Source organism: Salmo salar, unplaced genomic scaffold, assembly GCF_965601325.2.
Source record: "Salmo salar unplaced genomic scaffold, fSalSal1 ptg000432l, whole genome shotgun sequence".
In the NCBI taxonomy this organism is placed as follows: Eukaryota; Metazoa; Chordata; class Actinopteri; order Salmoniformes; family Salmonidae; genus Salmo; species Salmo salar.
In genome coordinates this window covers 1,828,443-1,845,000 of record NW_027675387.1, presented here as the reverse complement: position 1 = coordinate 1,845,000, position 16,558 = coordinate 1,828,443, and the positions used below count along the sequence as shown (strand labels likewise).

General features: G+C 47.1%; 2 protein-coding genes across 2 annotated transcripts in view; one reads left to right on the top strand and one right to left on the bottom strand.

The window, feature by feature from the left end:
• LOC145876087 (cell adhesion molecule CEACAM6) overlaps positions 1 to 16,558 on the bottom strand; it is a 222,577-nt gene that overhangs the window by 154,178 nt on the left and 51,841 nt on the right. The gene's annotated exons all lie outside the window — the stretch shown is intronic.
• LOC145876095 (tripartite motif-containing protein 16-like protein) lies at positions 668 to 4,694 on the top strand (the record flags this gene model as incomplete). The annotated part of the gene is made up of 5 exons (XM_082971884.1): positions 668 to 904; positions 1,038 to 1,271; positions 1,813 to 1,972; positions 2,098 to 2,157; positions 2,389 to 4,694. Coding segments are annotated over 5 exons (1,212 nt in total), but the record flags the coding sequence as incomplete, so codon positions are not given.

Below are 16,558 nucleotides of genomic sequence, written 5' to 3'. Positions count from 1 at the left end.
CTGTATCGCAACGCGTATTTTTCTGGGCACAGTGCTCAGATTATTGCAAAGTGTGATTTCCCAGTAAGGTTATTTTTAAATCTGGCAAGTTGATTGCGTTCAAAAGATGTAAATCTATAATTCTTTAAATGACAATATAATATTTTACCAATGTTTTCTAATTTTAATTATTTAATTTGTGACGCTGACTTGACTGCCGGTTATTGGAGGGAAACGATTTCCTCAACATCAATGCCATAGTAAAACGCTGTTTTTGGATATAAATATCAACTTGATAGAACTAAAAATGCATGCATTGTCTAACATAATGTCCTAGGAGTGTCATCTGATGGAGATTGTAAAAGGTTAGTGTATCATTTTAGCTGGTTTTATGGTTTTGGTGACCCTGTCTTTGACTTGACAAAACATTACACACAACTCTTGTAAATGTACTGTCCTAACATACTCTAAATTTATGCTTTCGCCGTAAAACCTTTTTGAAATCGTAAAACGTGGTTAGATTAAGGAGATGTTTATCTTTCAAATGGTGTAACATAGTTGTATTTTTGAAAAATTTGAATTTTGACATTTATTTGGATTCAAATTTGCCGCTCTTGAAATGCACCTGCTGTTGATGGAGTGCACCACGGGTGGCACGCTAGCGTCCCACCTAGCCCCAAGAGGTTAACAGCGCTCTGCACAGGCAGCAGTGGAGGACAGTGATCAGATCTTTACTGAGCTGATCCGCTCCATTGAGAGAAGGAGCTCTGAGGTGAAGGAGCTGATCAGAGCCCAAGAGAAGGATCAAGTGAGTGAAGCTGAAGGAGTCCTGGAGCAACTGAAGCAGGAGATAGCTGAGCTGAGGAAGAGAAGCACTGAGCTGGAGCAGCTCTCACACACAGAGGATCACATCCATTTCCTCCAGGTAACTAAACTGTCTTGTTACATGTGATATGAAATTAACTTCATGTGAAACTATTCATCTTATGTTGTCCTGTCTGTTCCCCTCTCTCTGTCTCTCTCTCTCTCTCTCTCTCTCTCTCTCTCTCTCTCAACAGTGCTCTGCACAGGCAGCAGTGGAGGACAGTGATCAGATCTTTACTGAGCTGATCCGCTCCATTGAGAGAAGGAGCTCTGAGGTGAAGGAGCTGATCAGAGCCCAAGAGAAGGATCAAGTGAGTGAAGCTGAAGGAGTCCTGGAGCAACTGAAGCAGGAGATAGCTGAGCTGAGGAAGAGAAGCACTGAGCTGGAGCAGCTCTCACACACAGAGGATCACATCCATTTCCTCCAGGTAACTAAACTGTCTTGTTACATGTGATATGAAATGAACTTCATGTGAAACTATTCATCTTATGTTGTCCTGTCTGTTCCCCTCTCTCTCTCTCTCTCTCTCTCTCTCTCTCTCTCTGTCCCTCTCTCTCTCTCTCTGTCTCTCTCTCTCTCTCTGTCTCTCTCTCTCTCTCTGTCTCTCTCTGTCCCTCTCGCTCTCTCTGTCCCTCTCTCTCTCTCTCCCTCTCTCCCTCTCTCTGTCCCCCTCTCTCTGTCCCTCTCTCTCTGTCCCCCTCTCTCTGTCCCTCTCTCTCTGTCCCCCTCTCTCTCTCCCTCTCTCTGTCCCTCTCTCTCTCTCTCTGTCCCTCTCTCTCTCTCTGTCCCTCTCTCTCTCTCTGTCTCTGTCTCTGTCCCTCTCTCTGTCTCTGTCCCTCTCTCTCTCTGTCTCTGTCCCTCTCTCTGTCTCTGTCCCTCTCTCTCTCTCTCTCTGTCCCTCTCTCTCTGTCCCTCTCTCTCTCTGTCCCTCTCTCTCTCTCTCTCTCTCTGTCTGTCTCTCTCTCCAGAGTTATCAGTCTCTCTCCAGTATCAGTGTATCTTCAGTCTTACCCAGCATCGTTGTCCGTCCTCTTCAGTACTTTGGAGATGTGAGTAAGACTGTGTCTGAACTGAGAGAGAAACTAGAAGACTTCCTTAAAGGAGAATGGACCAAGATCTCCACTACAGGTGTGTTGAAAACAATCAGAACATCAACTTTAGACCATTGAAAGTTCCCTACTAGTCATATACATGTGGAATATGGTATGATGATAACATTCCCTCTCTCTGTCAATGTGTTTGTGTGTCTGTAGTGAATATAGTGGAGGTTGTTCTGCCTCCAGAGCCCAAGACCAGAGAACAGTTGTTACAATGTGAGTCTCTTTATTGTGAAGTAACTAACAGTCTCTTTTTACTGCCACTCCTAACAATCCCTCTAGAAATATATAGCAATAGTAGATCTAATCAAAGACTGGGTATCTATCTGACTCCTCATATTTCTCTGATTTGATCTCTGCTGTGCTCTAATCAAAGACAGGGTAGATACAGTATCTGACTTAACTTATTGTTCTGACTCCCCTCATTGGTCTCTGCTCTTCTCCCAGATTCCTGTCAGCTCACACTGGACCCAAACACAGCAAACACACACCTCTCTCTGTCTGAAGGGAACAGAAAGGTGACCTGTACAGACCAAGTCCAACCATATCCTGGTCATCCAGACAGATTCACCAACATAGTCCAGGTTCTGTGTAGAGAGGGTCTGTCTGGACGCTGTTACTGGGAGGTGGAGTGGACTGGGGAGTGGGTTTATACAGCAGTCTCATATAAAGACATCAGCAGAACAGAGAGAGGTAATGGATTTGGATACAATAACAAGTCCTGGAGTTTACAGTACTATAGAGGTGATTATTGTTTCAGACACAATAATGTTGGGACTAAAGTATCAGGCCCTCAGTCCTCCAGAGTAGGAGTGTACCTGGATCACAAGGCAGGTACTCTGTCCTTCTACAGTGTCTCTGACACAATGACCCTCCTCCACAGAGTCCAGACCACATTCACTCAGCCCCTCTATCCTGGGTTTAGTATCTATAGTTATAATGGTACTGCTGAGCTGGTTAAACTGTAGTAGGGTCCACATAGATACTAGTCATGCTGGTGTAGTCTATAGCTGAGCTGGTTAAACTGTAGTAGGGTCCACATAGATACTAGTCATGCTGGTGTAGTCTATAGCTGAGCTGGTTAAACTGTAGTAGGGTCCACATAGATACTAGTCATGCTGGTGTAGTCTATAGCTGAGCTGGTTAAACTGTAGTAGGGTCCACATAGATACTAGTCATGCTGGTGTAGTCTATAGCTGAGCTGGTTAAACTGTAGTAGGGTCCACATAGATACTAGTCATGCTGGTGTAGTCTATAGCTGAGCTGGTTAAACTGTAGTAGGGTACACATAGATACTAGTCATGCTGGTGTAGTCTATAGCTGAGCTGGTTAAACTGTAGTAGGGTCCACATAGATACTAGTCATGCTGGTGTAGTCTATAGCTGAGCTGGTTAAACTGTAGTAGGGTCCACATAGATACTAGTCATGCTGGTGTAGTCTATAGCTGAGCTGGTTAAACTGTAGTAGGGTCCACATAGATACTAGTCATGCTGGTGTAGTCTATAGCTGAGCTGGTTAAACTGTAGTAGGGTCCACATAGATACTAGTCATGCTGGTGTAGTCTATAGCTGAGCTGGTTAAACTGTAGTAGGGTCCACATAGATACTAGTCATGCTGGTGTAGTCTATAGCTGAGCTGGTTAAACTGAAGTAGGGTCCACATAGATACTAGTCATGCTGGTGTAGTCTATAGCTGAGCTGGTTAAACTGTAGTAGGGTCCACATAGATACTAGTCATGCTGGTGTAGTCTATAGCTGAGCTGGTTAAACTGTAGTAGGGTCCACATAGATACTAGTCATGCTGGTGTAGTCTATAGCTGAGCTGGTTAAACTGTAGTAGGGTCCACATAGATACTAGTCATGCTGGTGTAGTCTATAGCTGAGCTGGTTAAACTGTAGTAGGGTCCACATAGATACTAGTCATGCTGGTGTAGTCTATAGCTGAGCTGGTTAAACTGTAGTAGGGTCCACATAGATACTAGTCATGCTGGTGTAGTCTATAGCTGAGCTGGTTAAACTGTAGTAGGGTCCACATAGATACTAGTCATGCTGGTGTAGTCTATAGCTGAGCTGGTTAAACTGTAGTAGGGTCCACATAGATACTAGTCATGCTGGTGTAGTCTATAGCTGAGCTGGTTAAACTGTAGTAGGGTCCATTTCCATGAATCATGATGTCTGGTGGTGATGTATATTGGTTGTCATTCAGAACCATTGATATGTTTTCTCAGTTAGTTCTCTGTCTCTATGTAATTCTCCTCAGTATCATTGATCAGCTCGGCCCTAATTGATGTTTCTCTGTCACCTGGAGCTGCATGGAAAATGGTCCAGGAACAAAAGGACAATTCAGGACTAGTCAGTCCACTACAAGCTGGTATCACTTACTTTCTACTAAACTATATGGACTGGTTTCCCAGACACAGATTAATCCTACTCCTGGACTAAAAAGCGTGTTCACTGTAGATGTCCAGGAAACCGGCCCTAAATGTGTCATCTTTCATCCTCCCATACTGCTCAGTCCAGCAACATTAAACCTGTCCAGCAGGTGGTGCTATTGACCAAACAATAAAACCAGCAGATATCTGGACATGCCACTCAGTATATCAGTAATGTTCAGAATAGTACTTTAATATCATTGGAGATTGATGGTCTTTTTAATCCACTATCCAGAGTCAGGAACAGATGAAGTTAGGTCTGCTACTGTTCAGTGATTAAATATGATTTATGGTGATGGGAAATAAAAAATCCAACACTAAACTTCATCTAGTAATAGTTTTCCTTTGTTATTTATTCCAAGGTGAGTCTTTAACTTGTAAATGGATTGTGTGGAGGTGAGCTAGTGGTGTGGCTGATAGAATAGAATGAAAAGGGAGGAAGAGGAAGAGGGGAGGAGTGAAGGGCTGTTAAAGAAACCAGATGAGGAAGAGAAAGATATTCAGGGGAATTACTGGTCTCTGTTCCAAATGGTTCCCTATTCCCTCCGTAGTGCACTACGGTGCTTCTGACCAGGTCTAAAGTAGTGTTCTACGTAGGGAATAGGGTGTAGATTTATTAGAATATCATGCTTTAGTGTTTGTCACAAAACAATATTAGATCTCCACCCACCCACACATTGTTATGTTGTCAAGTTGTTCCTCTGTGTTCCTGATTGAAAATCCATTAACAATGAATCACAAACTAATGATATTCCAGTTGTGTTTAGACATCTTCATGTCTGACGTCCCCCAGTTCTGTTCAGACCCGTTGAACTGGGTCACATTGTAAATTGTACAATGTGTACAAGGGTACATATTAAGTTGTACTCTTGGCTGTAGTAGATGCCCTCTACTGTTTCCGTGTTGTCGATGTTGGTGCTTATGGGAAGTGATGGCGGGACCCTCCGGGACTCTGCCTTTGGCCAGGCACTTCAGGATGGCACCCTGGAGATTCCACCACCTGCATCACTCCCTGGGGCTGAAGACCTGGGACCTGTTCCTCACGTCGTCGTCGGCGACGAGGCCTTCCCTTTAAGACCCAACCTCATGAGGCCCTACGCTGGACGCCAGCTGCCATTGCCAAAGCCTGTAAGGATCTTTAACAAACGACTGTCCAGGGCAAGGTTAGTTGTTGAATGCGCCTTTGGGATTCTGGCAGCCCGGTGGAGAATGTATCGGAGAGTGCTTGGTCTCAGCCCCTCAAATGTCGATGTCTGCGTGAAGGCCACGTGTTCTCCACAACTACCTGCGGAGGTCATTCCAGGAGCCGCTCCGGATGGAGATGGGCACGCCAAATGGTCACCTACCTGATGTCACCAGGGCAGGTGCCAACAACGCCCCCAGACAGGCACTCCAGGTGAGGGAGAAGCTGACCACCTACTTCTCATCGCCAGCAGGTGAAGTTCCATGGCAGTTTGCCGTGGAGGGAAACAGCTCTTTGAAGAGCCCAATAACACAAAGGTTATTTTAAGAACCATCCACCGTTGTCCATAAAATATCATTTTTTTCCCCAGATGACTTTATGTATCATTGTCTCTCTTCATTTGGAAGCTATATTTAAGTGACATTTGGGAGTAAAGACCACACCTTAAAACCCCTTCCCTCTCTCATTAACGTCAGTATTATACACACCTGGCATGGTACATCAGGTGAGCAGGACCACACCTTAACCCCTTCCCTCTCTCATTAACGTCAGTATTATACACACCTGGCATGGTACATCAGGTGAGCAGGACCACACCTTAACCCCTTCCCTCTCTCATTAACGTCAGTATTATACACACCTGGCATGGTACATCAGGTGAGCAGGACCACACCTTAACCCTTCCCTCTCTCATTAACGTCAGTATTATACACACCTGGCATGGTACATCAGGTGAGCAGGACCACACCTTAACCCCTTCCCTCTCTCATTAACGTCAGTATTATACACACCTGGCATGGTACATCAGGTGAGCAGGACCACACCTTAACCCTTCCCTCTCTCATTAACGTCAGTATTATACACACCTGGCATGGTACATCAGGTGAGCAGGACCACACCTTAACCCCTTCCCTCTCTCATTAACGTCAGTATTATACACACCTGGCATGGTACATCAGGTGAGCAGGACCACACCTTAACCCCTTCCCTCTCTCATTAACGTCAGTATTATACACACCTGGCATGGTACATCAGGTGAGCAGGACCACACCTTAACCCTTCCCTCTCTCATTAACGTCAGTATTATACACACCTGGCATGGTACATCAGGTGAGCAGGACCACACCTTAACCCCTTCCCTCTCTCATTAACGTCAGTATTATACACACCTGGCATGGTACATCAGGTGAGCAGGACCACACCTTAACCCCTTCCCTCTCTCATTAACGTCAGTATTATACACACCTGGCATGGTACATCAGGTGAGCAGGACCACACCTTAACCCCTTCCCTCTCTCATTAACGTCAGTATTATACACACCTGGCATGGTACATCAGGTGAGCAGGACCACACCTTAACCCCTTCCCTCTCTCATTAACGTCAGTATTATACACACCTGGCATGGTACATCAGGTGAGCAGGACCACACCTTAACCCCTTCCCTCTCTCATTAACGTCAGTATTATACACACCTGGCATGGTACATCAGGTGAGCAGGACCACACCTTAACCCCTTCCCTCTCTCATTAACGTCAGTATTATACACACCTGGCATGGTACATCAGGTGAGCAGGACCACACCTTAACCCCTTCCCTCTCTCATTAACGTCAGTATTATACACACCTGGCATGGTACATCAGGTGAGCAGGACCACACCTTAACCCCTTCCCTCTCTCATTAACGTCAGTATTATACACACCTGGCATGGTACATCAGGTGAGCAGGACCACACCTTAACCCCTTCCCTCTCTCATTAACGTCAGTATTATACACACCTGGCATGGTACATCAGGTGAGCAGGACCACACCTTAACCCCTTCCCTCTCTCATTAACGTCAGTATTATACACACCTGGCATGGTACATCAGGTGAGCAGGACCACACCTTAACCCCTTCCCTCTCTCATTAACGTCAGTATTATACACACCTGGCATGGTACATCAGGTGAGCAGGACCACACCTTAACCCCTTCCCTCTCTCATTAACGTCAGTATTATACACACCTGGCATGGTACATCAGGTGAGCAGGACCACACCTTAACCCCTTCCCTCTCTCATTAACGTCAGTATTATACACACCTGGCATGGTACATCAGGTGAGCAGGACCACACCTTAACCCCTTCCCTCTCTCATTAACGTCAGTATTATACACACCTGGCATGGTACATCAGGTGAGCAGGACCACACCTTAACCCCTTCCCTCTCTCATTAACGTCAGTATTATACACACCTGGCATGGTACATCAGGTGAGCAGGACCACACCTTAACCCCTTCCCTCTCTCATTAACGTCAGTATTATACACACCTGGCATGGTACATCAGGTGAGCAGGACCACACCTTAACCCCTTCCCTCTCTCATTAACGTCAGTATTATACACACCTGGCATGGTACATCAGGTGAGCAGGACCACACCTTAACCCCTTCCCTCTCTCATTAACGTCAGTATTATACACACCTGGCATGGTACATCAGGTGAGCAGGACCACACCTTAACCCCTTCCCTCTCTCATTAACGTCAGTATTATACACACCTGGCATGGTACATCAGGTGAGCAGGACCACACCTTAAACCCCTTCCCTCTCTCATTAACGTCAGTATTATACACACCTGGCATGGTACATCAGGTGAGCAGGACCACACCTTAACCCCTTCCCTCTCTCATTAACGTCAGTATTATACACACCTGGCATGGTACATCAGGTGAGCAGGACCACACCTTAACCCCTTCCCTCTCTCATTAACGTCAGTATTATACACACCTGGCATGGTACATCAGGTGAGCAGGACCACACCTTAACCCTTCCCTCTCTCATTAACGTCAGTATTATACACACCTGGCATGGTACATCAGGTGAGCAGGACCACACCTTAACCCCTTCCCTCTCTCATTAACGTCAGTATTATACACACCTGGCATGGTACATCAGGTGAGCAGGACCACACCTTAACCCCTTCCCTCTCTCATTAACGTCAGTATTATACACACCTGGCATGGTACATCAGGTGAGCAGGACCACACCTTAACCCCTTCCCTCTCTCATTAACGTCAGTATTATACACACCTGGCATGGTACATCAGGTGAGCAGGACCACACCTTAACCCCTTCCCTCTCTCATTAACGTCAGTATTATACACACCTGGCATGGTACATCAGGTGAGCAGGACCACACCTTAACCCCTTCCCTCTCTCATTAACGTCAGTATTATACACACCTGGCATGGTACATCAGGTGAGCAGGACCACACCTTAACCCCTTCCCTCTCTCATTAACGTCAGTATTATACACACCTGGCATGGTACATCAGGTGAGCAGGACCACACCTTAACCCCTTCCCTCTCTCATTAACGTCAGTATTATACACACCTGGCATGGTACATCAGGTGAGCAGGACCACACCTTAACCCCTTCCCTCTCTCATTAACGTCAGTATTATACACACCTGGCATGGTACATCAGGTGAGCAGGACCACACCTTAACCCCTTCCCTCTCTCATTAACGTCAGTATTATACACACCTGGCATGGTACATCAGGTGAGCAGGACCACACCTTAACCCCTTCCCTCTCTCATTAACGTCAGTATTATACACACCTGGCATGGTACATCAGGTGAGCAGGACCACACCTTAACCCCTTCCCTCTCTCATTAACGTCAGTATTATACACACCTGGCATGGTACATCAGGTGAGCAGGACCACACCTTAACCCCTTCCCTCTCTCATTAACGTCAGTATTATACACACCTGGCATGGTACATCAGGTGAGCAGGACCACACCTTAACCCCTTCCCTCTCTCATTAACGTCAGTATTATACACACCTGGCATGGTACATCAGGTGAGCAGGACCACACCTTAAACCCCTTCCCTCTCTCATTAACGTCAGTATTATACACACCTGGCATGGTACATCAGGTGAGCAGGACCACACCTTAACCCCTTCCCTCTCTCATTAACGTCAGTATTATACACACCTGGCATGGTACATCAGGTGAGCAGGACCACACCTTAACCCCTTCCCTCTCTCATTAACGTCAGTATTATACACACCTGGCATGGTACATCAGGTGAGCAGGACCACACCTTAACCCCTTCCCTCTCTCATTAACGTCAGTATTATACACACCTGGCATGGTACATCAGGTGAGCAGGACCACACCTTAACCCCTTCCCTCTCTCATTAACGTCAGTATTATACACACCTGGCATGGTACATCAGGTGAGCAGGACCACACCTTAACCCCTTCCCTCTCTCATTAACGTCAGTATTATACACACCTGGCATGGTACATCAGGTGAGCAGGACCACACCTTAACCCCTTCCCTCTCTCATTAACGTCAGTATTATACACACCTGGCATGGTACATCAGGTGAGCAGGACCACACCTTAACCCCTTCCCTCTCTCATTAACGTCAGTATTATACACACCTGGCATGGTACATCAGGTGAGCAGGACCACACCTTAACCCCTTCCCTCTCTCATTAACGTCAGTATTATACACACCTGGCATGGTACATCAGGTGAGCAGGACCACACCTTAACCCCTTCCCTCTCTCATTAACGTCAGTATTATACACACCTGGCATGGTACATCAGGTGAGCAGGACCACACCTTAACCCCTTCCCTCTCTCATTAACGTCAGTATTATACACACCTGGCATGGTACATCAGGTGAGCAGGACCACACCTTAACCCCTTCCCTCTCTCATTAACGTCAGTATTATACACACCTGGCATGGTACATCAGGTGAGCAGGACCACACCTTAACCCCTTCCCTCTCTCATTAACGTCAGTATTATACACACCTGGCATGGTACATCAGGTGAGCAGGACCACACCTTAACCCTTCCCTCTCTCATTAACGTCAGTATTATACACACCTGGCATGGTACATCAGGTGAGCAGGACCACACCTTAACCCCTTCCCTCTCTCATTAACGTCAGTATTATACACACCTGGCATGGTACATCAGGTGAGCAGGACCACACCTTAACCCCTTCCCTCTCTCATTAACGTCAGTATTATACACACCTGGCATGGTACATCAGGTGAGCAGGACCACACCTTAACCCCTTCCCTCTCTCATTAACGTCAGTATTATACACACCTGGCATGGTACATCAGGTGAGCAGGACCACACCTTAACCCCTTCCCTCTCTCATTAACGTCAGTATTATACACACCTGGCATGGTACATCAGGTGAGCAGGACCACACCTTAACCCCTTCCCTCTCTCATTAACGTCAGTATTATACACACCTGGCATGGTACATCAGGTGAGCAGGACCACACCTTAACCCCTTCCCTCTCTCATTAACGTCAGTATTATACACACCTGGCATGGTACATCAGGTGAGCAGGACCACACCTTAACCCCTTCCCTCTCTCATTAACGTCAGTATTATACACACCTGGCATGGTACATCAGGTGAGCAGGACCACACCTTAACCCCTTCCCTCTCTCATTAACGTCAGTATTATACACACCTGGCATGGTACATCAGGTGAGCAGGACCACACCTTAACCCCTTCCCTCTCTCATTAACGTCAGTATTATACACACCTGGCATGGTACATCAGGTGAGCAGGACCACACCTTAACCCCTTCCCTCTCTCATTAACGTCAGTATTATACACACCTGGCATGGTACATCAGGTGAGCAGGACCACACCTTAACCCCTTCCCTCTCTCATTAACGTCAGTATTATACACACCTGGCATGGTACATCAGGTGAGCAGGACCACACCTTAACCCCTTCCCTCTCTCATTAACGTCAGTATTATACACACCTGGCATGGTACATCAGGTGAGCAGGACCACACCTTAACCCCTTCCCTCTCTCATTAACGTCAGTATTATACACACCTGGCATGGTACATCAGGTGAGCAGGACCACACCTTAACCCCTTCCCTCTCTCATTAACGTCAGTATTATACACACCTGGCATGGTACATCAGGTGAGCAGGACCACACCTTAACCCCTTCCCTCTCTCATTAACGTCAGTATTATACACACCTGGCATGGTACATCAGGTGAGCAGGACCACACCTTAACCCCTTCCCTCTCTCATTAACGTCAGTATTATACACACCTGGCATGGTACATCAGGTGAGCAGGACCACACCTTAACCCCTTCCCTCTCTCATTAACGTCAGTATTATACACACCTGGCATGGTACATCAGGTGAGCAGGACCACACCTTAACCCCTTCCCTCTCTCATTAACGTCAGTATTATACACACCTGGCATGGTACATCAGGTGAGCAGGACCACACCTTAACCCCTTCCCTCTCTCATTAACGTCAGTATTATACACACCTGGCATGGTACATCAGGTGAGCAGGACCACACCTTAACCCCTTCCCTCTCTCATTAACGTCAGTATTATACACACCTGGCATGGTACATCAGGTGAGCAGGACCACACCTTAACCCCTTCCCTCTCTCATTAACGTCAGTATTATACACACCTGGCATGGTACATCAGGTGAGCAGGACCACACCTTAACCCCTTCCCTCTCTCATTAACGTCAGTATTATACACACCTGGCATGGTACATCAGGTGAGCAGGACCACACCTTAACCCCTTCCCTCTCTCATTAACGTCAGTATTATACACACCTGGCATGGTACATCAGGTGAGCAGGACCACACCTTAACCCCTTCCCTCTCTCATTAACGTCAGTATTATACACACCTGGCATGGTACATCAGGTGAGCAGGACCACACCTTAACCCCTTCCCTCTCTCATTAACGTCAGTATTATACACACCTGGCATGGTACATCAGGTGAGCAGGACCACACCTTAACCCCTTCCCTCTCTCATTAACGTCAGTATTATACACACCTGGCATGGTACATCAGGTGAGCAGGACCACACCTTAACCCCTTCCCTCTCTCATTAACGTCAGTATTATACACACCTGGCATGGTACATCAGGTGAGCAGGACCACACCTTAACCCCTTCCCTCTCTCATTAACGTCAGTATTATACACACCTGGCATGGTACATCAGGTGAGCAGGACCACACCTTAACCCCTTCCCTCTCTCATTAACGTCAGTATTATACACACCTGGCATGGTACATCAGGTGAGCAGGACCACACCTTAACCCCTTCCCTCTCTCATTAACGTCAGTATTATACACACCTGGCATGGTACATCAGGTGAGCAGGACCACACCTTAACCCTTCCCTCTCTCATTAACGTCAGTATTATACACACCTGGCATGGTACATCAGGTGAGCAGGACCACACCTTAACCCCTTCCCTCTCTCATTAACGTCAGTATTATACACACCTGGCATGGTACATCAGGTGAGCAGGACCACACCTTAACCCCTTCCCTCTCTCATTAACGTCAGTATTATACACACCTGGCATGGTACATCAGGTGAGCAGGACCACACCTTAACCCCTTCCCTCTCTCATTAACGTCAGTATTATACACACCTGGCATGGTACATCAGGTGAGCAGGACCACACCTTAACCCTTCCCTCTCTCATTAACGTCAGTATTATACACACCTGGCATGGTACATCAGGTGAGCAGGACCACACCTTAACCCCTTCCCTCTCTCATTAACGTCAGTATTATACACACCTGGCATGGTACATCAGGTGAGCAGGACCACACCTTAACCCCTTCCCTCTCTCATTAACGTCAGTATTATACACACCTGGCATGGTACATCAGGTGAGCAGGACCACACCTTAACCCCTTCCCTCTCTCATTAACGTCAGTATTATACACACCTGGCATGGTACATCAGGTGAGCAGGACCACACCTTAACCCCTTCCCTCTCTCATTAACGTCAGTATTATACACACCTGGCATGGTACATCAGGTGAGCAGGACCACACCTTAACCCCTTCCCTCTCTCATTAACGTCAGTATTATACACACCTGGCATGGTACATCAGGTGAGCAGGACCACACCTTAACCCCTTCCCTCTCTCATTAACGTCAGTATTATACACACCTGGCATGGTACATCAGGTGAGCAGGACCACACCTTAACCCCTTCCCTCTCTCATTAACGTCAGTATTATACACACCTGGCATGGTACATCAGGTGAGCAGGACCACACCTTAACCCCTTCCCTCTCTCATTAACGTCAGTATTATACACACCTGGCATGGTACATCAGGTGAGCAGGACCACACCTTAACCCCTTCCCTCTCTCATTAACGTCAGTATTATACACACCTGGCATGGTACATCAGGTGAGCAGGACCACACCTTAACCCCTTCCCTCTCTCATTAACGTCAGTATTATACACACCTGGCATGGTACATCAGGTGAGCAGGACCACACCTTAACCCCTTCCCTCTCTCATTAACGTCAGTATTATACACACCTGGCATGGTACATCAGGTGAGCAGGACCACACCTTAACCCCTTCCCTCTCTCATTAACGTCAGTATTATACACACCTGGCATGGTACATCAGGTGAGCAGGACCACACCTTAACCCCTTCCCTCTCTCATTAACGTCAGTATTATACACACCTGGCATGGTACATCAGGTGAGCAGGACCACACCTTAACCCCTTCCCTCTCTCATTAACGTCAGTATTATACACACCTGGCATGGTACATCAGGTGAGCAGGACCACACCTTAACCCCTTCCCTCTCTCATTAACGTCAGTATTATACACACCTGGCATGGTACATCAGGTGAGCAGGACCACACCTTAACCCCTTCCCTCTCTCATTAACGTCAGTATTATACACACCTGGCATGGTACATCAGGTGAGCAGGACCACACCTTAACCCCTTCCCTCTCTCATTAACGTCAGTATTATACACACCTGGCATGGTACATCAGGTGAGCAGGACCACACCTTAAACCCCTTCCCTCTCTCATTAACGTCAGTATTATACACACCTGGCATGGTACATCAGGTGAGCAGGACCACACCTTAACCCCTTCCCTCTCTCATTAACGTCAGTATTATACACACCTGGCATGGTACATCAGGTGAGCAGGACCACACCTTAACCCCTTCCCTCTCTCATTAACGTCAGTATTATACACACCTGGCATGGTACATCAGGTGAGCAGGACCACACCTTAACCCCTTCCCTCTCTCATTAACGTCAGTATTATACACACCTGGCATGGTACATCAGGTGAGCAGGACCACACCTTAAACCCCTTCCCTCTCTCATTAACGTCAGTATTATACACACCTGGCATGGTACATCAGGTGAGCAGGACCACACCTTAACCCCTTCCCTCTCTCATTAACGTCAGTATTATACACACCTGGCATGGTACATCAGGTGAGCAGGACCACACCTTAACCCCTTCCCTCTCTCATTAACGTCAGTATTATACACACCTGGCATGGTACATCAGGTGAGCAGGACCACACCTTAACCCCTTCCCTCTCTCATTAACGTCAGTATTATACACACCTGGCATGGTACATCAGGTGAGCAGGACCACACCTTAACCCCTTCCCTCTCTCATTAACGTCAGTATTATACACACCTGGCATGGTACATCAGGTGAGCAGGACCACACCTTAACCCCTTCCCTCTCTCATTAACGTCAGTATTATACACACCTGGCATGGTACATCAGGTGAGCAGGACCACACCTTAACCCCTTCCCTCTCTCATTAACGTCAGTATTATACACACCTGGCATGGTACATCAGGTGAGCAGGACCACACCTTAACCCCTTCCCTCTCTCATTAACGTCAGTATTATACACACCTGGCATGGTACATCAGGTGAGCAGGACCACACCTTAACCCCTTCCCTCTCTCATTAACGTCAGTATTATACACACCTGGCATGGTACATCAGGTGAGCAGGACCACACCTTAACCCCTTCCCTCTCTCATTAACGTCAGTATTATACACACCTGGCATGGTACATCAGGTGAGCAGGACCACACCTTAACCCCTTCCCTCTCTCATTAACGTCAGTATTATACACACCTGGCATGGTACATCAGGTGAGCAGGACCACACCTTAACCCCTTCCCTCTCTCATTAACGTCAGTATTATACACACCTGGCATGGTACATCAGGTGAGCAGGACCACACCTTAACCCCTTCCCTCTCTCATTAACGTCAGTATTATACACACCTGGCATGGTACATCAGGTGAGCAGGACCACACCTTAACCCCTTCCCTCTCTCATTAACGTCAGTATTATACACACCTGGCATGGTACATCAGGTGAGCAGGACCACACCTTAAAACCCCTTCCCTCTCTCATTAACGTCAGTATTATACACACCTGGCATGGTACATCAGGTGAGCAGGACCACACCTTAACCCCTTCCCTCTCTCATTAACGTCAGTATTATACACACCTGGCATGGTACATCAGGTGAGCAGGACCACACCTTAACCCCTTCCCTCTCTCATTAACGTCAGTATTATACACACCTGGCATGGTACATCAGGTGAGCAGGACCACACCTTAACCCTTCCCTCTCTCATTAACGTCAGTATTATACACACCTGGCATGGTACATCAGGTGAGCAGGACCACACCTTAACCCCTTCCCTCTCTCATTAACGTCAGTATTATACACACCTGGCATGGTACATCAGGTGAGCAGGACCACACCTTAACCCTTCCCTCTCTCATTAACGTCAGTATTATACACACCTGGCATGGTACATCAGGTGAGCAGGACCACACCTTAACCCCTTCCCTCTCTCATTAACGTCAGTATTATACACACCTGGCATGGTACATCAGGTGAGCAGGACCACACCTTAACCCCTTCCCTCTCTCATTAACGTCAGTATTATACACACCTGGCATGGTACATCAGGTGAGCAGGACCACACCTTAACCCCTTCCCTCTCTCATTAACGTCAGTATTATACACACCTGGCATGGTACATCAGGTGAGCAGGACCACACCTTAACCCCTTCCCTCTCTCATTAACGTCAGTATTATACACACCTGGCATGGTACATCAGGTGAGCAGGACCA